This window comes from Caretta caretta, chromosome 23, assembly GCF_965140235.1.
Source record: "Caretta caretta isolate rCarCar2 chromosome 23, rCarCar1.hap1, whole genome shotgun sequence".
NCBI classification, from domain to species: Eukaryota; Metazoa; Chordata; order Testudines; family Cheloniidae; genus Caretta; species Caretta caretta.
The window spans coordinates 8,381,991-8,406,669 of NC_134228.1; the positions used below are offsets into that span (position 1 = coordinate 8,381,991).

Consider the following 24,679-nt stretch of genomic DNA (forward strand, 5'->3'; position numbering starts at 1 on the left):
CAGCAGTGGAGTGGTCCGCCACTGGGTCAGTGGGGAAAATCCGATCACAACACGCTGGCCGGCTTGTAGTCAATAACACAGCTGAACCCGATTCGGCTGCCCTGGGCTCCTTCCTACACACCCATTCCGTGTGTACATGGGTCCCAGGGTTGTTGTTTGCTTCGCTGGGGTAGACGGCTAATGGCAGCCCCACCAGCTCCTTGGAGTCCCCGGCGTCTGGCAGCTCCGGCAGCCCCTCTGGCTCTCTGTCAGGATAGCGCTCTCCATTAGGGGAGCAGGGAAGAGACGTCCTGCTCCTCCAGCAGCTCTCTCCCAACTCAGCTGGAGGGGCGGCCTTTTATAGTTCCGCTTCCTGTCCCGCCCCTCTGCTTCCGGCAGGGTGGCATGCGGTGGGAGACAAGCCTGCTTTCTGCAACCCTCCTGCCCCCAACAACCCACTTCAGCGAGTCCCAAAATCAAATCCACTTACCAGGGGCCTCCTCTCCTCTTTGTGCTTCGCCAACATCCGGGGTAGAAAAGAGCTCCTGGCTGCATGCATCTCTGACCTCCGAGTCATCTTCTGCCTCTGGGTCCCCCTCCACATCCTCGTCCAAGATTTCCTCCTCCTGGCTCGGTCCGCTCTCAACTGACATGCGAGCCACCGAAGTATCCACAGTGGTGTTCGCAATGGAGGTGGGGTCGCCGCGGAGTATCATGTCCACCTCTTTGGAGAACCGGCAGCTCATAGGCGCAGCACCGGAGTGGCGGTTTGCCTCCCACGCCCTGTGCTCGGCGTTCCGCAGCTCCTTCACTTTCATCCTAAACTGCTGTGTGTCCCGGTCATCGCCCCTTTCTGTCATGCATCGTGAAATCTGTCCGTAGGTGTAATGATGCTGGTACTGGCGGGACCCGACTGAGAGTGCCAGTTCAGGACAAACTGCTTCAAGCAGGGCAGTTACAGCCGAAGGCTGGGGGTTTTTCACCTCTAAGGCAAACCAAACCAGCCAAACAGAGCAGACTTTGGTCTCACCCCACTGGCTCACCACAAGTCACACAAGCAATTCCCTTCGACACTCCAGTTTCCCAGTATCACCAATTGTTATGGGGACAAATGGTTATGAAAACCAATACCCCAGGAAAAGAAAAAAGGCTCTCTTGATCCCAAAGGACCAAGCCCCAGACCCAGGTCAATATACAAATCAGATCTTGTCCCAAATCACGCTGTTGCCAATCCTTTAGAATCTAAAATCTAAAGGTTTTGTTCATAAAAGGAAAAAGCTATAGAGGAGAGCTAGAATTGGTGAAATGGAATCAATGACATACAGTCACGGCCAAATTCTTGGTTCAGACTTGCGGCAGCGACAGAATAAACTGCAGGTTCAAATCAAGTCTCTGGAGAACATCCACAGCTGGGATGCGTCTTTCAGTTCTTGGTTCAAAGCTTCTCAAGGGGTCAATTGTGTAGCTGATGGTCCTTAATCGGTCATCAAGCAGGCTAGGCATTGCATCCGATGAAGTGAGCTGTAGCTCACGAAAGCTTATGCTCAAATAAATTTGTTAGTCTCTAAGGGCCACAAGTATTCCTTTTGAACTTGTCTGGGGTGTCACCCAGAAGCATAGTACAAGTTTGAACCACAGACAGTATCGAGTCAATACTTATAACTTAAAATACAAAAATGACACAAACATATAGAGAGCATAATCATAACCAGCAAACCACAACCTTGCCTTAGACACCTTATTTGACCCCCCTTTATACAAGATTTGGTGCCACTACAGGACCTTGGTTGCAACAATGATCTATATGGTCCCAGTTCAAGTCAATAACGTCACAGTAGGTATCATAATTGCTACGTCCGGAGTGCAGCTGGGACTGTACAGCCTCCTCTCCCCAAATGCTGATGAGGTCCAGCAGCTCAGCATAGCTTCAAGCAGGTGGATCGCCTGGTGCGTGGAGCAGGCCTGGCCACCTGGAAAGATGCGCTGCACTCATCACTGAGCAAACAGGAAGGGGACTGTCAAAATGGCAAAGGAGTTTACGGAGTGGGGATGATGGATGGTCACCTGAGGGCCGGGCAGTAGAGTTCAAACCGATGACCAGAGAGGCGAGAGCAGGCATTGTGGGACACCTCCCGGAGGCCAATCGCAGCACCGTAATCGACCTCGGTGTCTACACTGGCACCGCAGCCCTGTAGCCCCGGTGCAGAAAGTTTTTTAAACTGTGCGGTGCTTTTTTTAAAGCGCTGCAACTGCCCTGTTTCCGCGCCCTGAGTGGCGTGGCCGTGCGTACACCTCACCAGTTGCAGTGCAGAAAGCTGCTTTACCGCGCTGCAACTTGCCAGCGTAGACAGGACCAGCCCTCTGTGGAGAAAGAAGTGGTTCGGGACTATTTAGCAAAGCTGGACGAGCACAAGTTCATGGGGCCGGATGTGTTGCATCCGAGAGTCCGAAAGGAGTTGACGGATGTGATTGCAGAGCCATTGGCCATTATCTTTGAAAACTCTTGGCGATCGGGGGAAGTCCCGGACGACTGGAAAAAGGCTAATGTAGTGCCCATCTTTAAAAAAGGGAAGAAGGAGGATCCTGGGAACTACAGGCCAGTCAGCCTCACCTCAGGCCCTAGAAAAATCGTGGAGCAGGTACTCAAGGAATCAATTCTGAAGCACTTAGAGGAGAGGAAAGTAATCAGGAACAGTCAGCATGGATTCACCAAGGGCAAGTCATGCCTGACTAATCTAATTGCCTTCTATGACATGATAACTGGCTCTGTGGATGAGGGGAAAGCGGTGGACATGTTGTTCCTTGACTGTAGCAAAGCTTTTGACACTGTCTCCCACAGTATTGTTGCCAGCAAGTTAAAGAAGTATGGGCTGGATGAATGGACTATAAGGTGGATAGAAAGCTGGCTAGATTGTCGGGCTCAACGGTTAGTGCTCAATGGCTCCATGTCTAGTTGGCAGCCGGTATCAAGTGGAGTGCTCCAAGGGTCGGTCCTGTGGCTGGTTTTGTTCAATATCTCCATGAATGATCTGGAGGATGGTGTGGATTGCACCCTCAGCAAGTTTGCAGATGACACTAAACTGGGAGGAGAGGTAGATACGCTGGAGGGTGGGGATAGGATACAGAGGGCCCTAGACAAATTGGAGGATTGGGCCAAAAGAAATCTGATGAGGTTCAGCAAGGACAAGTGCAGAGTCCTGCACTTAGGATGGAAGAATCCAATGCACCGCTACAGACTAGGGACCGAATGGCTCTGCAGCAGTTCTGCAGAAAAGGACCTAGGGGTTACAGTGGACGAGAAGCTGGATATGAGTCAACAGTGTGCCCTTGTTGCCAAGAAGGCCAATGGCATTTTGGGATGTATAAGTAGGGGCATTGCCAGCAGATGGAGGGACGTGATCGTTCCCCTCTATTCGACACTGGTGAGGCCTCATCTGGAGTACTGTGTCCAGTTTTGGGCCCCACACTACAAGAAGGATGTGGAAAAATTGGAAAGAGTCCAGCGGAGGGCAACAAAAATGATTAGGGGTCTGGAACACATGATTTTTGAGGAGAGGCTGAGGGAACTTGGGATGTTTAGTCTACGGAAGAGAAGAATGGGGGGGATTTGATAGCTGCTTTCAACTACGTGAAAGGGGGTTCCAAAGAGGATGGCTCTAGACTGTTCTCAGTGGTAGGAGATGACAGAACAAGGAGTAATGGTCTCAAGTTGCAGTGGGGGAGATTTAGGTTGGATATTAGGAAAAACTTTTTCACTAGGAGGGTGGTGAAACACTGGAATGTGTTACCTAGGCAGGTGGTGGAATCTCTTTCCTTAGAAGTTTTTAAGGTCAGGCTTGACAAAGCCCTGGCTGGGATGATTTAGTCGGGGATCGGTCCTGCTTTGAGCAGGGGGTTGGACTAGATGACCTCCTGAGGTCCCTTCCAACCCTGATATTCTATGATTCTATGATTCTATGAAGGGTAAGTTCTCTTCCCCTTCCCCCTCCCCCCGCTGCAGCTTGCTATACTTTCCTTGTATAATGACAGGTTTCAGAGTAGCAGCCGTGTTAATCTGTATTCGCAAAAAGAAAAGGAGGCCTTGTGGCACCTTAGAGACCAACGCATTGGATACTCATGAAAGCTTATGCTCAGATAAATTTGTTAGTCTCTAAGGTGCCACAAGGACTCCTTTTCTTTATACTTTCCTTGTCTCACTAACCAAAAAGGATCTCTTCCTGTTTTCTATATTCTCCTTCTCTCACTAACCAAAAAAAGGATCTTTCCCACTTTTGCACAGCTCTGTGTTCTGCTTAGTAACAAAAAAGGATCTTTCTCTCTCTTTCTGTTTTCTGTACTTTACACAGCCCTGTGTCACTGACACAGGATCTCTAGCTCATTTTTCGGCCGTGTGATTTCTTTCACCCGACCTTCTCAACCTTCCTTTAGAGTTTCCTCTTTTCTTTAATGAGCCTTTGCTTTTTAAAATTGATTTCAATTTTTTTACTCTTATTATTTTTTAGTCCCAACAACAATAACCTTTTACCACGTTCTTACTAATCTATAAAACACACTCCTCTCTCTTGTTGCTTTCTATAGTTTCCCCTCTTCCTTCTATTTAAAATCACCTTTCTTTCCTTTTTTATTCTAAGGCTAAGCAATCTTTCTTTTTTTAAAACTCCTTTCCTTTAAAACTCCTTTCAGGCCTCTGTCATGAGGGGGCGTGGCCTCCTGCCCTGGCAGCCTGGGAGGGAGCCGCGAACACCCCCTGGTGGGCAGAACCGGGACACCCATGGCAGCAGAGGGGCGGGGCAGGAAGCGGCACTATAAAAGGCTGGGCCTCCAGCTCAGATGGGAGAGAGCTGCCAGATGAGCAGCACCTCTTTTCCCTGCTGTGGAAGCACGGACCGAACAGAGAGCGCTATCCTGACAGAGACCCAGAGGGGCTGCCAGATGCCAGGGACACTGAGAAGCTGGTGGGGCTGCCACTCACTGTCCTCCCCCAGAGCTCGCTGTTGCCGGCAGGGAAAGGGCTGGGGGGAGTCCTCCTCTCTGGCCCCTATCCCGGAGCAGCCTGCCTGCACCCCAAACTCATCCCCAGCCCTGCCCCACCCCAGAGCCCACACCCCCAGCCAGAGCTTTCACCTCTCCACCACACCCTCGCCCTGAGCCCCTCCAACACCCCAAACACCTTATCCCCAGTCCTAGCCAGAGCCCTCATCCCCCCCATACCCCAACCCTCTGCCCCAGCCCTGAGCCCCCTCCAACACCACAAACCCCTCACCTCCAGCCCTAGACAGAGCCTCATCCCCCTACACCCCAACCCTCTGCCCCAGCCCTGAGCCCCCTCCAACACTACAAACCCCTCACCTCCAGCCCGAGAGAGAGCCCTCATCCCCCCACACCCCAACCCTCTGCCCCAGCCCTGAGCCCCCTCCAACACCACAAAACCCTCATCTCCAGCCCTTGACAGAGCCCTCATCTCCCTACATTCCAACCCTCTGCCCCAGCCTTGAGCCTCTCTAACCCCCCAAACCTCCCAGCCCCAAACAGAACCCTCACCCCCTACACCCTGACTCTTGCCCTGAGCCCCTCCCAAACCCCTCAGCCCTGCACCCCCTCCCTCTGCACTCCCTCCCATCCCCAAACTCCCTCCCAGAGCCTGCAGCCTGCACCCCAATACTCTGCCTAAGCCTAGGGCCTGCACCCCAGATGTCCTTCCTCACCCAAACTCCTTCCCGGAGCCTTGGGCAGGTGGGGGGCGAAGTAGGGGCGGGTTCTGGGCACCACCAAAATTTCTACAGACCTGCCACCCCTGAACCCATGTACACACGGAATGGGCGTGTAGCAAGGAGCCCAGGGCAGCCGAATTGGGTTCAGCTGTGTTATTGACTACAAGCCGGCCAGTGTGTTGCTGTCGGATTTTCCCCACTGACGCAGTGGCGGACCGCTCCACGGCTGTTAGGGCCCTGGGCTGGGACGCAGTGGAGCGAGAGGGCCTGGGTTCCCCTACCACCGCCACCCCACCGTCAGGAGTAGCAGCCTCCCCACTTGGTTCTCAGGAGGCCTGATTGCTCTGGCACCCGCCTGATTCAGGACGCCAGACGGTTGTGCTGACTCTCCCACCAGAGAGCTAACCTCCCTCAGACTGCGACAGATCTGCCGGACTGTAGGCCAGAGCTCCCCTACTTGATTGCTGCCCCGCCCTGATCAAGGGCCAGGCAAATGGACCTTCTGCTGCTCTGCCTGCCTGACTGTAGGCCAGAGCCCCTACTCGACAGCAGCCCTGCCCTGAATGAGGGCCCCGGGCAAACAGACTCTCTACCGTTGGTCGGCCTGACTGCAGGCCAGAACCATGAACACTGAGCTATTTCCCCTGAACCAAGGTACCCCGGAAGTATCGTAGCGAGGGGCGTGGTCTCCCGCCCAGACCGATGGGGAGGGAGCCGCGAACCCCCTACAGCCTCTCTTTCTACTCGTTCATACTTTTTCTCTAAATATGTCAAAACACAGCACGCTGTTAGGGCCCTGGGCGGGGACGCAGTGGAGCGGGAGGACCTGGGTTCCCCTATCCCCGCCACCCCACCGTCAGGAGTGGCAGCCTACTTGGTTGCTGCCCCGCCCTGATCAAGGGCCAGGCAAATGGACCTTCTGCTGCTCTGCCTGCCTGACTGTAGCACAAGCACGCAACCTTCCCCCAGCCAAACACAGAAAAATAATACAAAAGAAATGTTCAAAAGGGCCGATGGTGCCAAAAATGTACACGACCGGAAACGGGGATGGAGGGCGGGACGTAAACTCTACACGGGGCATGGAAACCTGTCAAAAAGTACATGGTGATAAAAGCTATTCAGTGGTTAACTACTCACGTGGCTGGGCAGGGCAGGCGGCCAATGGGGAGAAAGCTATGGTGCGGCATGATGTGTTCCACCCTACTCCAGGCGGGCTCTGGTGCACCAAACCCCCAGAGTAGGGAGGCTGGCTTTTACTCGCGCAGCTGGGCAACTTCAATGACTGGGTTCTCCCTTGTATGCATCAGTCTTATCCTGTGCAAGAGTGTCCGTAGGCTGGCGCGGGCTGGACGGTGTTTCTTGCAGGCCTTGAGGATCAGCATGGTCTGCAAAGCCAGGCACCTGACAGAGGACTTGCTGTCCTGCTGGAAGCCTTTGAGGACTAAGATTGAAAGGAAGGAAATGGAGGTCAGAGCCATGGTGCTCTGGAAAGCCCTGGCAGAGCAAGCCAGCGCTGTACCTCTCAGCCCGCGACAAGAAGGCAGCAGGCTGGGAGGCGGGAGGCAGGGGACTAGCAGGAACAACCACCAACCCTCACTAAACATCCCCACTGCCCTTCATAGCTGGGGGAGCCCCCAGACACAGGCAAGAAGTCACAATGAACCCCATTCACTCAAAAAGAAAAGGAGTACTTGTGGCACCTTAGAGACTAACCAATTTATCTGAGCATAAGCTTTCATGAGCTACAGCTCACTTCATTGGATGCATACTGTGGAAACTGCAGAAGACATTATATACACAGAGACCATGAAACAATACCTCCTCCCATCCCACTCTCCTGCTGATAATAGCTTATCTAAAGTGATCACTCTCCTTACAATGTGTAAGCCCTCTACACCAACATTCCACACAAAGATGGACTACAAGCCGTCAAGAACACTATCCCCGATAATGTCACGGCTAACCTGGTGGCTGAACTTTGTGACTTTGTCCTTACCCATAACTATTTTACATTTGGGGACAATGTATACCTTCAGATCAGCGGCACTGCTATGGGTACCCGCATGGCCCCACAGTATGCCAACATTTTTATGGCTGATTTAGAACAACGCTTCCTCAGCTCTTGTCCCCTAACGCCCCTACTCTACTTGCGCTACATTGATGACATCTTCATCGTCTGGACCCATGGAAAAGAACCCCTTGAGGAATTCCACCATGATTTCAACAATTTCCATCCCACCATCAACCTCAGCCTGGTCCAGTCCACACAAGTGATCCACTTCCTGGACACTACAGTGCTAATAAACAATGGTCACATAAACACCACCCTATACCGGAAACCTACTGACCGCTATTCCTACCTACATGCCTCCAGCTTTCACCCTGACCACACCACACGATCCATCGTCTACAGCCAAGCTCTGCGAAACAACCGCATTTCCTCCAACCCCTCAGACAGAGACAAACACCTACAAGATCTCTATCAAGCATTCTTACAACTACAATACCCACCTGCGGAAGTGAAGAAACAGATTGATAGAGCCAGAAGAGATCCCAGAAGTCACCTCCTACAGGACACGCCTAACAAAGAAATTAACAGAACGCCACTAGCCGTCACCTTCAGCCCCCAACTAAAACCCCTCCAACGCATTATTAAGGATCTACAACCTATCCTGAAGGATGACCCAACACTCTCACAAATCTTGGGAGACAGGCCAGTCCTTGCCTACAGACACCCCCCCAACCTGAAGCAAATACTCACCAACAACCACATACCACACAACAGAACCACTAACCCAGGAACCTATCCTTGCAACAAAGCCCGTTGCCAACTGTGCCCACATATCTATTCAGGGGACACCATCACAGGGCCTAATCACATCAGCCACACTATCAGAGGCTCATTCACCTGCACATCCACCAATGTGATATATGCCATCATGTGCCAGCAATGCCCCTCTGCCATGTACATTGGTCAAACTGGACAGTCTCTACGTAAAAGAATAAATGGACACAAATCAGATGTCAAGAATTATAACATTCATAAACCAGTCGGAGAACACTTCAATCTCTCTGGTCACGCAATTACAGACATGAAGGTCGCTATCTTACAACAAAAAAACTTCAAATCCAGACTCCAGCGAGAAACTGCTGAATTGGAATTCATTTGCAAATAGGATACTATTAATTTAGGCTTAAATAGAGACTGGGAGTGGCTAAGACATTATGCAAGGTAGCCTATTTCCCCTTGTTTTTTCCTACCCCCCCCCCCGAGACGTTCTGGTTAAACTTGGATTTATGCTGGAAATGGCCCACCTTGATAATCATACACATTGTAAGGAGAATGGTCAGTTTGGATGAGCTATTACCAGCAGGAGAGTGAGTTTGTGTGTCGGGGGGCGGAGGGTGAGAAAACCTGGATTTGTGCTGGAAATGGCCCAACTTGATTATCATACACATTGTAAGGAGAGTGATCACTTTAGATAAGCTATTACCAGCAGGAGAGTGGGATGGGAGGAAGTATTGTTTCATGGTCTCTGTGTATATAATGTCTTCTGCAGTTTCCACAGTGTGCATCTGATGAAGTGAGCTGTAGCTCACGAAAGCTTATGCTCAAATAAATTGGTTAGTCTCTAAAGTGCCACAAGTACTCCTTTTCTTTTTGCGAATACAGACTAACACGGCTGTTACTCTGAAACCCATTCACTCACTATTTCTAGGACTGCCCCATCCCTGCAGGATCTGATGGCCTCATCCCTGCCTGTATTTACGCTCCCCCTTCCCCCCAGTGCACAGATGGGCACTCAAGCCCAGAGAGGGGGAGATTCACAAAAGGGGCTTGGGCATTGTTAGGCTACGCCTAACTTCCGGTGCCCTGCTGCCCTCCAGCAAATGCCGAGGAGGGAGCTCAGCCATTCTCTAGCTCTGGTTGGGGCCCAGCTGTGAACCTGCTCTGGGAGTGAGGAGCCTGAGCTATGTCACACCTCCCCTCCCCCTTTTCCCCAATAAATGTGGAGGAGACGCTGCCCTGCCCTGCGCTGGCCCAGGGGTCTGGGCACGCAGCAGGGAGGTAGGTGACCGGACGTCACCTCAGTCTCCTTTGGAGCAGTGGCTTGACACCAGGCACCCCACTTGGAGGTGACTGCAACAAACCCTGGGCTAGTGAGTGCAAGGCGGGGAGGCAGGACCCCACCTTTGCTGTGTTGCGGGGGCGGGGAGGGGGCAATCGTCTGCAAAGGCCAGCCAGCTCAGGCCCAGTTTGGGGATTTGCCAGGCCACAGCTCTGAGGTCAGGGCTAAGTGCCTGGGCACATGCCAACCAGCAGACACCACAGGGTGAGGGGGAAGCTGATCAGGGGTTTGGGGATCTACAGTTTGCCACCCTTTGTGGCTCTCGCCCAAGATCACATTGCTGGCGTCAGAGATTGAACCCAGCCCACAGCCCTAGGCCATTCGTCCCTCTAGTGCTCAGTGCTCAAAGCAGATACCACTCACCCTTGCAGATGGCATCCAACTTCTCCTGGCTCTGCTGGTCCAGCTGCCTGGCAGTGAGCCCTACACACACAAACAGCTCGTCACATCCCTGCGTCCCCAGCGAGGGTGTCAAAGCATCTGTCACCCTCCAAGCAGTGGGGCTTTCCCTGCCCCTCGCTGTCCAGGACACACTCCTGAGTCCCCAGGGGAAAGGGCGAGTCCCCAGGGATGGCTGTGGGGCTGGTTGCCAAAGGAGAGCATAGCGCCTTGAGGTTCCACGACCAAGAGCCCATGGTGGGGTGGGGGTGGAGGGGATGGGGACTGCATGGGGAGCAGTGGGGTTCGAGGGGGCCCATCAGCCAATCAGGACAGTTTGGGGTGAGCTTGCTCCTGCAGGTTTCTGACACCCCTGAGCCTTCATTCGGCAATCAGGAGCCCAGGGGTTACTTCTCGCTGCCGGCAGGGACTGAGGAGAGCCTGGGACTGGATCCAGCCCCTCTGCTTAAGGGACCCCTCTGCTCTGTGGTTACCTAGAGACCTGATGTCCGCTTCTCTAATGGGAGCCTGCGGGTTTTCCACAAAGGCCATGGCCTGGCAGAGGAAGGTTTCTGCCCTCCCCTTGTAGCACGCCACCTAGGAGCCAGAACAAGGGAGCACAAGGTTATTAAAGGCCTTTCCATCCTGCAGGCCAGGTTCCAGATCTGTGGAGTGTCCTGCTTTCAGCCCTCCTTCCTGTGCCGGGGGGATCGCACAGAGGGACTACAGCCAGGGCCAGGTGTGGTCCTGGGGCTGGGGCTCAGTGTGGGAATGGAGCTGGGCAATGGAGGGCTCCCTCACCAGGCAGTCACAGCCTCGCCAAAGCTCCTTTTTCTGGACGAGAGCACTGAGCTGGCTCCACCTTAGAAATTCCAGAGCACTCCTGAGGGTGTCCCAACACACCTGCAAAATAAGAGGGGCCGGGGCGAGCCGACAACGGTTACGGGAGCTGGAAGCCAGGGCCGTCCCTCGGCATACACGCCTGCATAAGGCACCATGAAATTTGGGGCACCAAATTGCCCCAAATTTCATGGTGTCACTAGGCGGCTGCATGCTGCACATGCAGCAGCCCCAGCCCCAGTGACCCGCCCTATACCTCAGCCAGCCCCGCCGCGGGCTGCGCCCACTACAAAGGGCAGGGCCGTCCCTGGGGGGGGCCCAGACAATTCCCTCCGCCCTGCCTCTTCCCCTTCCCCCCTGCTCCATCCCCAGCCCGCCCCCATTCCACCTCTTCTCCGCAAGCCTCTTCCCCCAGCGACCCCACACTCACTGGCAGTGGCAGGAAATGGAGTAACCTGGTCCCAACACGCTCTACTCCAAAAGGATTGCCCCCCGCACTCACCGGCGGTGGGAAGCGGAGTGCTGCGTCTGGGAGCTGGCAGAGTAGAGCGGGCTGGGGCCAGGCTGCTCCGCTTCCCACTGCTGTCAGTGAGTGTGTGTGTGGGAGGGATCCCTTTCCCCAAACCCCCTCCCTCGAGCCACATGGCTGGAGCTGGGGCGAGGGAAGCAGAGCGGGCTACTCCCAGCTCTCCGCTAATCCTCCAGGCCACTCTGGGCCTGTGGGCCCCCCAAAAGTGGCCCCACACAGCTCCTGCCTCCCAGACCCTGGTGGGGAGGAGGGGGAGGCCTGGGACCCCACACAGCCCCACTATGGGGGGGCTGGATAAGGCACCCAAATGGCTAGGGACAGCCCAGCTGGAAGCCACTAACATAGTTACTGGAGGCCGTGTGTGCTGAACGGTTCCCGGCCCGCGGCTGCTCGCGGAAGGGCAGAGGTTTGGCTAAGGCAATGGCTGGAGACCTGACTCAATTCCCAGCTCTTCCTGCAGGAACTCAGGCAAGTTGCTTCGGCCCAGGGCTACAAAGGGATTTAGGTGCCTAATGCCCATGGGCATTCAATACTTTTGAGGCACTAGGCCTCACGCTGTGCCTTAGTTCCCCACCTCATGGGGGGTAGGAGGGTGAATTCATTACTGCTGGGGGCATTTGGCTCCCAAGTGATGGGGGCCATGAGAGCGAGCGTGTGCACAGGCACCTGGGGCGGGGCGGAGGGGGGACTTGGGCATGTCATGGCTAGTAAGAGCTGTCCGGGCTGCTTGGCCAAGGGCACATTGGGTCTTGGGCACCATCCGGAGGCTGGGTAGCTCTGCTCCTGGTAGGGGCCATGGCCAGGGTTGTGCTCTTCCCACCAGCACAGCCAGGGGAATGTGCGGAGGCCAGTGGCTGTAGGAGTGGTGAGCTGACCCCTCCGCCCACCCATTCTCTCAGCCTGGCTGCAGGGGGGAGTGTTGGCCTCAGAGGAGGCAGGGAAGACTCAGCAGTTGGGTGGGGCGCCATGGTCATGACGCTACTGGACTCAACGTTCAAGTGTTTTTGAGCACGTGATTGTCACAGCACTGAGCACCTGCCCTCTGCCGGCCAGACCTTTTAAAGGGGGGGTGTCACATGTTGGCTCCCCCCAGCAAATTCCTGGTCACTCTGTAACAATCTCAGCTGCAGGCTCCATCTCGTGGCCTCACCTGGGACACATTGGGACGCTCATCGTGCAGGAGGAGGAGCAGCGGGACCAGGCTGTGGAGGACGTGCTCCTTCATCTTCCTCCTGCTGGGCCCCCTTACAAGCTCCAGCAGGTGTTTAAAGAGGGTGATGGAGAGCACCCGGAGTTTGCTGGACTCCTGCAAGAGAGGATGTGGGGAGGAGACGCTGTGACGGTCGTGCCCACCCAGCTGGGTGAGCGCTCACTGTGACAGAGATGTCTGCCCTGCAGGGGGTATTGCTAACTCACCCCCAGTCATACAGGCACAGCTGGGGGCCGCAGTCCCATAGGCATAGCGCCATTGAAGGCAATAGAGATGCAGGTTTCCACCAGCTGAGGGGCTGGCCTGGTAACTTCTTGGCCAGAGAGAGCCGTAAGGTGGGGTGAGACAGCCCCTGGGATCTCACAGCCAGCTCTGGGCACACTGACATCAGCACCCGCCTGTCAAGCCAAGGGGAAACGCTCAGGGCAGAGCAGCACCAGGACAGGGGCGGCAGAGAGGGAGCGATGAGGAAAGATTCAAAGAGGGAAGGGATGTGTGTACTTTGTCCTCCCGCTTTGCGTGCCTGACTCACACTGGTGCTGACCCACAGCGACCCTCTAGCGAGGCCAAGGGGGCCAGGTATGGGGGGCAAATTCCTACACTGGTGTTTGTTCGGGCCACGCACAGGGATCTGGGGGGGATTCAACCAGGAAGAAGGGGTGGTAAATGTGCAGGAGCTCCCAGATAGGGGGCCTTGGAAACCATGACTGGAAACCACCCAGCCTCCAGGGGCTTGGGGTTCGGCAAGGGCTGCCCCACTCCCACACATGGGTTTCTTGTTAACTCAGGGTCGGCCGCACTTGGTCACATGATGCCCCCTCGCTGCATGGCAGCTGGCAGAGCTGGACCAGTCCAGTGACCTGGGAGGCCGGGCGAGCTGTGCCCAGCAGGGAGAACCAGGAGCAATAGCTGGGGGCTGTAGGGAGGGGCCACAGCTTTCTGGGAGGTGAGGCTGAGGGTAAGGGGGGGCAGCCTGGGGGGCGGGTTGACTTGAGCTGTTCTGAGAGTGGCTGAATCTTTAAATGGTGCCCCCCCCAATCAGCAGTTACATGTCGCCTCTGGGCACCAGGTTCTGGAGCAGGCAGTTCTCTGAGTGACGTCTGTTGTAAAAGTGTTCATAAGTTCTTTTAGTCTGTTTATCTGATTTGGCTGCGCTCTCCTGTCTGGCCACTTTGGAGACAGGCTCTTGGAACAGTAGTTCTCAGTTGTCTTTCCATCAGGAGCGGGTGCTGGACTAGATGCAGGAGCTGCTCTTGGTGTTGATCTTTAGCTGGGCCTGTGCCACTGCTTAATAAAGAGCGGCCGGGTCCCAGCAGAGTTTGGGAGGGCTGAGGGTAGGATTTAGCGTTGTGAGAGCTGGGGAGGAGGGTGGTCCCTCCAGGAGCCCCCACTGGGGCGTTACCCCTGGAAGGCAGTAATGGATAGGTCACTTTCTTCCGCCCACTTTGCTGGCTCTCGCCGTGCAGTGGCGGACTGAATATCAGTCTGGTGAACACGCTGGCGGGGGCTCGTTTGTGGTTACAAAAGGCCTGGGGAGAACTAGCCCCTCCTTTGATGCTGCCCTGCCATGAGAACGAAGGGGAGAGGAAAGGGCGGTAGCTGCAGAACCTACAGACGGAGCCGTTTCCTTATGGAGCTGACAGGCCAGCTGTGGGATTCCTTGCCAGGGAGGGGAGGGGCAGGATTTTCACCAGGGTACCATCACTTGTTACCCTGGAAGGCAGCAGGAGCATTGTGGCACCCTGTGCTGCAGAGGCCCCCTCGCTGCATGCAAGCTCAGGAATGCATGGCCTTCCCTCAAGGGGAGCCTCGTCCCCAGGCTGCCCTGATCCTTGTCAGCAGGCCTGCAGGACACCAGGGTTCCCACTCTTACTGCCATATGCTCTGATGGAGAATGGGGTAGCAGAAGAAGGCGGGAATGGGTTCATGTCATTTACAACAATCCTTTTTCTGGCTAGGACCATAGCATAGGTCCCGCTAGCCCACCCGCCAGCCCCCATTCACATGTCTGTGGCTTGAAGGGTCTCCCGCGGGCCCCCAGGCCTTACATCATGAAAGAACGGCAGGAGTTTCTCAGCCACTCGCACAGCCACGGGGCTGGCGCTCTGCCTGTCCATGCCGGCGAGGATGTCTCTCAGCACGGTGATGGCGTTGGAGATGACGTCCCTGTCTGCCTCGTGTAGCTGCTCCACGACGACTGGCAGTTGATACTGGAGTTTCCCCACCTGTGTGAAAGGAGGAGCTGCTTTACGAAACACCCTCCGGTGACCCAACAAGCCATTTCCAAAACAACATCTGCCTCCCCTGCAGACAGAGCCACGGGAACTAGGAGTGCAGGGGGTGCTGCAGCACTCCAAGGTTTTTCGCGGGGCTCTGCTCCTGGCCCCATACACAAGGTCCCAGCTGCCGGCCCTGCGCCAACTCCCAGCTGTGGCCCCAGCCTCGGCCCCCTTGCCCCATCCATCTCCCGCCCCCCTGGAGCCATGGCCCTGCTCCTGACCCCAGCTCTAGGGGGGGTGGGGTGTGTGGACAGGTGTAAGGGGATGCTCAGCACCTGCACTATAAAAAGTCTTCTAGCGCCCCGCCTCCAGATGACATGTTAGAGCCTCAAAGCCCTTGCACAGCCCCAGCTAGGATCGCAGGCAGCGGGGCCAGCTACCTGCAACATAAGCAGCTGCTTCCTTGTACCCCCGATCTCAGGGGGTGGTATTTATTAGCAGGTATCATCTGTGGAAACTTCTCTGCACAACACCTTGACCCCGAACACATCAAGTGTATTATTGTTATAAGGGTTAGAATAGCACCTCCAGCGCCTATCTGCAATCAGGGCGTGTGCTGGGGGCTTTCCAGGCACAGAAAGAGACATTCCCTGGCCTAGAGCTTACAGGCTAGATACACAAAGGAAGGATTTCTATCCCCGTTGTACAGACATGGAACTCAGGCACAGAGAGGCAACGTGACTCACCCATGGTCACCCAGGGAGTCTGGCAGAGCCCGAAACTGAACTTGGGTTTTCCTGAGTCCCGGGCCTTACAGCCCAGCCTTGGCAAGGGAGCCGATTTTGTCCACGAGTTCGAGGGTTGGTCTGTTACTAAAAGCCAGATTCAATCATTTCTGTATTTGGCTTTTGAACTGTTCAAAGACAGCCCCACAAAACCTCAACCGGGATCAGGGGAAACAGTGTCCAATACAGGCTTACCGGTTCCGGAAGGAAAAATAAAACACAAGCAAGTGAAAACCAGGCTGAGGACATGGAACAATGGGAATGGTGGATAACAAGAGAATTACAGTCATGCCCTCTCCATGTCTGATCGATTCATCGTCCGGCTTTAATAAACCGGACTGACCGGCTATTCTCAGGGTAAGTAAATTATCATTAGGGAGAGTTGCCTTCAGATGGTCTCCTCTTTGACCAGGCTGCCAGATCTGTGTATTTAAGTCCCAAGGGTTTTCTCTGCCTTCACTATACCGTGTCTATCACACTTGGTATGAGGTCTGAGCAGCAAAAGGCCTTTCTCGAGCTCTTCAGAGGAGCGAGTGCTGCGGGACAGAGCTGTGACGTCAACAGTTAAAACCTATGAGGCTCAAAAAGGGGATTCGTAGGAAAAAATGGTTCCAACTGAAGCAAAATGGCTCTGTCCGGGCGTCCCGGATCACTGGTGTCACCAGCATTCCCTGGAGGTCTAGAGTCCACAGCTCTGCTGCTACTCTAGTGCTAGGGTTCTTTGGATCACACACCCAGAGACGCACCCTGCAGGAGCCAGGCCCTGCCCTGCAGAACAACAGACAAAAGCCAGGCAGGGACTTGCCCAAGGTCACCCAGCAGGTCAGTGGCAGAGCCAGGAAGAGAAACAGGGCTCCTGACTCCAGGCTAGGGCCAGGTCCCCTGGGAAGCTTTCAATGACCCCAGCCCTGCATCAGCTCCCTGATGAAGGAGTTGCCAAGACTTTGAAGGAAAGAGCTCAAATTCAGAGGGATCATGGTAAATTGGAGGACTGGGCTATAGACAACAAAAGGAAACTCACCAAAGACAAAAGTGAGGTGCTACATTTAGAGAAGAAAAAGCAAATGCACAGAAACAGAATGGGGGATAACCGGTTGTACTGCTGAGAAGGAGCTGGGAGCTGCAGTGGATCACAGCCTCAGCATGAGGCAGCAAAGTGATGGTGTTGCAAAAAAAAAAAAAAAAAAAAAGCAAATGCAATCTTAGGTTGCATTAACAGAGGTATAGCCTGCAAGTCATGGGAGGTGATAGTACCACTCAACTCAGTGCTGGTTAGGCCTCAGCTGGAGTACGGTGTCCAGTTTTGGTCACCAATGTCTACAAAAGATGTGGAGAAACTGTAATGAATCCAGAGGCGAGTGACAAAGATGATCAGAAGGATGGAACACAAGCCATACGAGCAAAGGTTGAAGGAACTGGCTATGTTTAGTTTGCAAAAGAGGAGATTAAGGGGGGACGTGCTAATGGTCTTCAGATTCTTCGAAGGCTGCCAAAAAAAAGATGGCAAAAAGTTGTTCTCTCTTGCCACAGAGGGCAGGACAAGAGGGGATGGGTTCAAACGACAGCACTGCAGATTTAGATTAAATCTCAGGAAAACCTTCCTAACTGTAAGAAGAGTAGGACAATGGGACAGACGACTAGGGAGCTTGTGGAAGCCCCTTTGCTGGAGGTTTATAGAAGGAGGCTGGAGCCATCTGTCTGGGCTGGGATAGACACAACAAATCCTGCATCTTGGCAGGGGGCTGGACGAGCTGACCTTGCGATCCCTTCTCACCCTGCGGTTCTATGAGAGGTGTCCCAGAGCACCAGGAGAGGGTTTCGGCGTGTTCTGCCTCCACTATAGCGCTGGCTAGAGTCACGCTCTCTCTCTTCGGCCCAATGGCGATACCCAGTGGGAGACTGAGAGACACCCTCAGGCCATGGTGGGGACACACGGCGCTCCTTCCCTTGCTGCAGGGGCTGGAACTTACGGCCAAGGGGGCGACGCCAGCCTCTCGCTGAGAGACGTCGTGATGCTGGCGCAGCGGCCGTTCCTGCAGCCTGTCGAGCAGCTCCCGTAGGACCTTTCCTGCGGTCTTGGGGTGGGATGTCAGCACCCTCCACATCTCCACAGCAACGCTGCAAAGGGAGAGAGCCGATTTCAGCTGGCCAGAGCCCTGCCAGCCTCCAGCACCCACCGCCACCCTCACCCTGCTGAGTCTCCCGCCACCGGCTGGCCCTTTGTTGCCCTCCTGCTGCAGCAAGGGCCCCCACTGCCTGGCGCAGGCTGCATGGGGGCCGGGTCTGAGTGTCAGCCCCGGGGGAGGCCGAGGGCTGCCATATGGGGTTTTGCAGGCTGGCCTGTCTCCACGGCATGTCAGCCTGCAAAACCCTCCAGAACAAGCAGCAGCTCTGCAGGGAGCAGGAGGTCTCCGGATGGTTCTGCACGCCCCTGTCCCTGGCAGCGGGACCAGTCCGGGGGACCCGGAGTGCAAGCGGCAGCAGCCCCAGCCCCGTACCTGTCACATGACAGCGAGCAGCCCAGCAGGGTTGTGACCACCTCCTCGCTGTACTGGTCGCCCAGCACGACAAGGGCCTTGAGCAGCTGCTGCTGGGCCAGCGGCTCGCTGATGGAGTCCAGGTTGTGGTACACGCTCGTCACAGCCTCCGACACCTGGAAGGGAAGTGGGGAGATGGGAGCCTTGGCTTCCTCGCGCTGCTATTGATCTGGGGTGTCAGGGACCTGCCCTACCTGAGAGCCATCTGCCCTCCCACATCCTCTTCTCCAGCTCCAGGCCTAGAACACAGGGCCAATTCCCGGCCTATCGATTCATAGACTGCAAGACCACAAGCGGCCATGGAGATCACCTAGACTGACCCCCCGCATTGCACAGGACCTGCCCCCCAGTAATGCCGAGCGCCCAGAGACAGAGTCTCCCACGGATGGGCTCCCCCAGCAGACTGTTCTCACTGCAGCTCCTACCCTCTCCAAGCTTGGGCTGGGGACCCACAGGATCACATGCAGCATGTGCCTGGCCGCCACCGACTCATGGACGCTGGTGTCTCTCAGGCCCTCGATAGCAGTGAGGAGGAAGTCCATGCGCTCAGATGGGTTGAAGTACTTCCCAAACATCTGAAACAAACCTGCCAGTGAAACCCCTTTTGCTGCCCAGTGCGGTTCCAGTCGGACCGAGCAGCCAGGACTGGCCCAGCCAGGAGTGCAGGCAAAGCCCGCTCTGCCGGGACAGGGCTGGGTTACTGCACCTGGGACGCACAGCACCCAGCCAGCAATCAGGAGCTGTCGTGCATGGCACAGGCCAGCGTGGCAGTGCACGGGGGCACAATACTGCACAGCACGGATACACTCTCTAGTGCTCAGAAGGGGCTGGCACTGGTGCGTGGACGCAATGATGCCTTGGAGAGCATTAATCTCTGGGGAAGCTCCCACCACACCTGACAAGGAGCTGGGATCAGGTTTGGATGAGACCCAGTGCATCTTGGGATGTTGCATGGAGGGAGGCATATTGGCCCGCAATAGTAGAAGCCTTGCCAGCAGATTGAGGGAAGTGATTATTCCCCTCTATTCGGCACTGGTGAGGTCACATCTGGCCCCCCACAAGAGAAAAGATGTGGACAAATCGGAGAGAGTCCAGCAGAGCGTAACGAAAACGATTAGCGGGCTGAAGCACATGAATTATGAGGAGAGACTGAGGGAAGTGGGCTTATTTAGTCTGCAGAAGAGAAGAGTGAGGGGGGATTTGATAGCAGCCTTCAACTACCTGAAGGGGTCTCCAAAGAGGATGGAGCTCGGCTGTTCTCAGTGGTGGCAGGTGACAGAACAAGCATCAGTGGTCTCAAGTTGCAGTGGGGGAGGTCCAGGTTGGATATGAGGAAACACTATTTCACTAGGAGGGTGGTGAAGCACTGGAAAGGGTTACCTAGGGAGGTGGGGAATCTCCATCCTTTGAGATTTTTAAGGTCAGGCTTGACAAAGCCCTGGCTGGGATGATTTAGTTGGGGTTGGTCCTGCTATGAGAAGGGGGTTGGATTAGATACCTCCTGAGGTCTATGATTCTATGAGGTGGAGTGGGCCATAGGCAGGGCTCCGGCCCAGCTGGATGGGGTCAGTGGTGTTAATTTCTCTCTCCTGATAACTCTGGGCACAACAATCCCAGGAAGCATTGAAAGTAGTTACCATGGCGATATTGCTGGTGTTGGTGAACCAGGTGACCCAGAAGGTGTTCTCCGCTCGCCACTCCCTGAAGACCTGCAGATACTCTGCACTCTGCTTTGCCAGCGTCGTGCCTGAACCAGGGAGGGGAAACAGACAGCAGGCAATATAAATCAGAGGTTAGCTTTGGAAACGGGAATTTTGCAAGGAAGTTTAGAGACAAGTACATCTAAGAAACATACTGTAAATTCAGGCCAATAAACTCCCCCTCCCTCCCCAACAAAACTAAACAAACTAACCCCCCTGGAAGAGTAAAAATAAACCAGGCGGAAGTGCAGCAGCAGTTTGAGGCTCTCTAGTTGATTGTACTGAATGCAGCATGTAGGATTCCCAGCCCTGTGGGCAGGTAGCACATCTGGGCATTTCGCCCAAGGAGCTACTGCCCTCGGAGACCAGGAGGCCAGAGGATCTGAACTGGTGGAGCCAAGGGAGACAGCGAGGTACATAGAGGAGACTTTTAGGGATGCAGTAGAGTGGTCGCACCCCCAGTCTGACAGCCTCTGTGCTGCTGAGGAGGGTGAAAGTTTCTGGGAAGGAGAACATCGAGCTGGAGCAGAGGGAGACGATCCCATAGTTGGGACCCACCTGCCAGATGAAGTCAGGATATCTTCTCACACTGAGGCTGCCCCTCCTGAGGCGGGAAGCCCAGTTACAAAGAAAAGCCAGGTAATAGTAATGGGGGATTCAATCAATAGACATATAAGAAGGTGGATTTGTGATGAGTGGGAGAACCGCATGGTAAATTGCCTGCCTGGTGCAAAGGTTGCAGCTCTCACGAGACAGCGAAACAAACTTACGTGCAGTGCTGTGGTATGTAAGCTAATGTTTAAATCGGCCTCTGTACGAGATAGCGAATGTGACAGTGAATTTTATAAAAGTCTCCAGATGTGATCCCAGGCAAGCCTGACTTCAGTATCAGGCAAATTGTTGAAACGATAGGAAAGAACAGAATTATCAGACACATAGGTGAACACAATTTGTTGGGGCAGAGTCAACATGGCTTTTGGAAAGGGAAATCATGCCTCACCAATCTACTAGAATTCTCTGAAGGGGGTCAACAAGAATGTGGAGAAGGGTGATCCAGTGGATATAGTGTACTTGGACTTTCAGAAAGCCTTTGACAGGGTCCCTCACCAAAGGCTCTTAACCAAAGTAAGCTGTCATGGGATAAGAGGGAAGGTTCTCTCATGGGTCAGTGGTTAAAAGATAGGAAGCAAACAATAGGAATAAATGGTCAGTTTTCACAGTGGAGAGAGGTAAAGAGCGGGGCACCCCAAGGATCTGTGTTGACACCAGTGTAGTTCAACATAGTCATCAATGATCCAGAAAAAGGGGTAACCAGTGAGGTAGCAAAATTTGCAGATGATACAAAATGACTCAAGATAGTTCAATCCAAAGCAGACTGCGAAGAGCTACAAAGGGACCTCACAAAACTGGGGGACTGGGCAACAAAATGGCAGATGACATTCAATATAGATAAATGCAAACTGGACACCACAATTCCAACTATACATACACAATTATGGGGTTTAAATTACCACTCAAGAAAGAGATTTTGGAGTCATCGTAAAGAGTTCTCCGAAAACATCCACTCACCGTGCAGTGGCAGATAAAAAAGCCAACAGAAGGTTGGGAACCATTAGGAAAGGGATAGATAATAAACCAGAAAAATGTCATAATGCCTCGATACAAATCCAATGCGCGTGCCCACACCTTGAATACCGCGTGTAGTTCTGGTCGCCCCATCTCAAAACAGATATACCAGAATTGTAAAAGGTGCAGAGAAGGGCGACAAAAGTGATGAGGGGTATGGAAGAGCTTCCATATGAGGAAAGATTAAAAAGACTGGGGACAAGTCTACACTTCAACCACTCTATCGCCATAGCTGCACCGGCGCTGTAGCGTTGAAGAGAAGATGGTCCTCTGCCAACAAGCTCTTAATCCACCTCCCGGAGAGGCGCTAGCTATGTCAGTGGGAGGGGTGCTTCTGCCAACAGGGGTGTGGATTTTTCACAGCCCTGAGCAATGGAGTGATAACAATATAGGTCTGCAGTTTAGACCTGGGACCATTTAGTTTAGAAAAGAGCTGACTAAGGGGGGAGATGACAGAGGTCTATAAAATCATGACTGGTGTGGAGAAAGTGAATAAGGAAGTGTTATTTACCCCTGCACATAACACAGGAACTAGGGGTCACTTTCTGAAATTAATAGGCAGCAAGTTAAAAGCAAAGAAAAGAAGGTATCTCTGCACACAATGCACAGGCAACCTATGGAAATTGTTGCCGTGGGATGTTGTGAAGCCTAAAAGTATAATTGGGTTCAAGATAATTAGGCCATGCAACCCCAGACTCGGCATGTCCCTAAACCTCTGACTACCAGAAACTGGGACCGGATGAGAGGGGATGGATCACTCCAAATTTCCCTTTTCAGTTCATTCTCTCTGAAGCATGAGGCACTGGCCGTTATCAGAAGACACAATACTGGGCTAGATGAACTGATCTGAGTCAGTATGTCCATTCTTATGTGAGTTATGAAGAGTAGAATATGGACAGGGAAAGCTAAAGACATCAGGGGAAACTCCATGGCTTGAAGGACTATGGATACTGTTAGGGAAAAAGGGTTCCCCTCCCGTCTAGGGTTAGGAGGGTAGCCTTCCCTGGACTTCTGTATTAGCCAAACAAAACACAGAGTCTTGGCTCTTTGATAAAGTGAGGCACTTTATTGCTAGCAAATACGACAGCTGAAGGGCTCACCAATTCCTTTTCAGAGGAAAATGGTGAAGCCCCGAACAAAGAACAGGGATGAGCTTTTATAGCTTGGTTCAACATACATTGTGATATCTCTTCCAGTTCGAACTGGTTAACCCAGTCTGTTTGAAGTTCTGGGGTAGGTACGAGCATGGAGGCTTATCTGTATAAGGAATTCTCTCCCCAAAAGCAGGGAGTGCAGGTTACACACAGTTCACATTCTTTCTATCCATAAACAAAGTAGAAAGGACAGATAAGCATAGAAAAAAGACAGCAGCGTAGCTTTACATGATTATAGGGTCGTTTTCTGGGGTTTTTTCCCTATCAATACTAAGGAGGTTTTTTTTAAAAAAGTGTATTAGGAACAAAAGAAATCCTAGCAATGGTGTAGGCTCATTACTAGATGGAGACTGTTTAAAAGGATGCAGAAAAGGCAGAAGTGTTCAATAAATATGTTTCCCATGTTTGGAAACCCCATGTCAATGTATTTAGGAAGGACAAGGGTCTCCAGTGCTCTTACGTTTTTGCCACAGCATGAAGGCGTAGAGATGGTGAAGTCCCTCCATAGCCGATCGGCAGATCTCCTGCTCCTGCTCAGTACAGTGCAGAGTGAGACAGCCCACCAGCTGGCCCAGGACTCTGAACTCCTCCACTCCCTGACGGAGAGAGGGAGCAAGGGGAGTCACTCGCCCCTGCAGGCCCAGCGCAGCATGTCCCCTGGCATTGCACTAGCAACGGTCTAGAACCGGGGGAGGCAGAGCCCAGCGCAGAGAGACTGGGGACAATGAGAGCAGGAGGAGCCATGGGAACCATCACCAGGGACTGAGGGAAACTCAGCAGGGACGGGAAGTCTGGGTAGCAAAGTCAGCAAACGTTGCCCTCGAGTGGGGACCTGGGTAAGGAATGAACTAACGTCCAGTCTCCATCTCAAGGGCAAGCTCCTAATCCCAGCCCCTTCTCCCATCCCCCTCCCTCCACTGACCTCAGGTCCAGGAGCGTGAGGTCACCTTAGAATATCAGGGTTGGAAGGGACCCCAGAAGGTCATCTAGTCCAACCCCCTGCTCGAAGCAGGACCAATTCCCAGTTAAATCATCCCAGCCAGGGCTTTGTCAAGCCTGACCTTAAAAACCTCTAAGGAAGGAGATTCTACCACCTCCCTAGGTAACGCATTCCAGTGTTTCACCACCCTCTTAGTGAAAAAGTTTTTCCTAATATCCAATCTAAACCTCCCCCACTGCAACTTGAGACCATTACTCCTCGTTCTGTCATCTGCTACCATTGAGAACAGTCTAGAGCCATCCTCTTTGGAACCCCCTTTCAGGTAGTTGAAAGCAGCTATCAAATCCCCCCTCATTCTTCTCTTCTGCAGGCTAAACAATCCCAGCTCCCTCAGCCTCTCCTCATAAGTCATGTGTTCCAGACCCCTAATCATTTTTGTTGCCCTTCGCTGGACTCTCTCCAATTTATCCACATCCTTCTTGTAGTGTGGGGCCAAAACTGGACACAGTACTCCAGATAAGGCCTCACCAATGTCGAATAGAGGGGAACGATCACGTCCCTCGATCTGCTCGCTATGCCCCTACTTATACATCCCAAAATGCCATTGGCCTTCTTGGCAACAAGGGCACACTGCTGACTCATATCCAGCTTCTCGTCCACTGTCACCCCTAGGTCCTTTTCCGCAGAACTGCTGCCGAGCCATTCCAAAAACCTTGGACTCCTCTTCTCTGCATTCCGCCTCTCTCACTCCATCCTGGAGCTCCCCACAACCCCCACTTTCTGCGCTGCACCCAGCCTGCCGGCTCTCTCCTGCCGGCTCTCTCCTGCAGCCTTGTCCTCTAGCCTCCCCCTCCTGCCAGACCTTCCCTTGCCCCTCCTGCAGCCCCTGCGCTTGCTCCCTGCTCTTCCCCACATCGCACCAAGCCCCTTGCCCTCCTCTC

At 53.8% G+C, this 24,679-nt stretch overlaps 1 protein-coding gene and 1 long non-coding RNA gene across 2 annotated transcripts in view; both read right to left on the reverse strand.

Moving 5' to 3' along the window:
• Window positions 1-6,427: 6,427 nt before the first annotated feature.
• LOC142069915 (maestro heat-like repeat-containing protein family member 2A) overlaps window positions 6,428-24,679 on the reverse strand; it is a 31,858-nt gene continuing 13,606 nt past the window's right edge. The window contains exons 8-17 of the mRNA XM_075122676.1: window positions 23,259-23,394; window positions 18,536-18,597; window positions 18,280-18,434; window positions 17,752-17,899; window positions 14,826-15,002; window positions 12,718-12,873; window positions 11,000-11,101; window positions 10,693-10,795; window positions 10,184-10,243; window positions 6,428-7,131 (exon numbers count right to left, since the gene is read on the reverse strand). Coding sequence (XP_074978777.1) covers window positions 6,944-7,131; window positions 10,184-10,243; window positions 10,693-10,795; window positions 11,000-11,101; window positions 12,718-12,873; window positions 14,826-15,002; window positions 17,752-17,899; window positions 18,280-18,434; window positions 18,536-18,597; window positions 23,259-23,394 — 1,287 coding nt within the window. The 3' untranslated portion in view covers window positions 6,428-6,943. The remainder of the gene's footprint in view (window positions 7,132-10,183; window positions 10,244-10,692; window positions 10,796-10,999; window positions 11,102-12,717; window positions 12,874-14,825; window positions 15,003-17,751; window positions 17,900-18,279; window positions 18,435-18,535; window positions 18,598-23,258; window positions 23,395-24,679) is intronic.
• Window positions 18,750-20,718, reverse strand: LOC142069876 (uncharacterized). Its single transcript, XR_012665845.1, has 3 exons — window positions 20,577-20,718; window positions 19,956-20,065; window positions 18,750-18,893 (listed from the first exon to the last, which is right to left on the reverse strand). It is a non-coding gene; the product is annotated as an uncharacterized LOC142069876 (long non-coding RNA).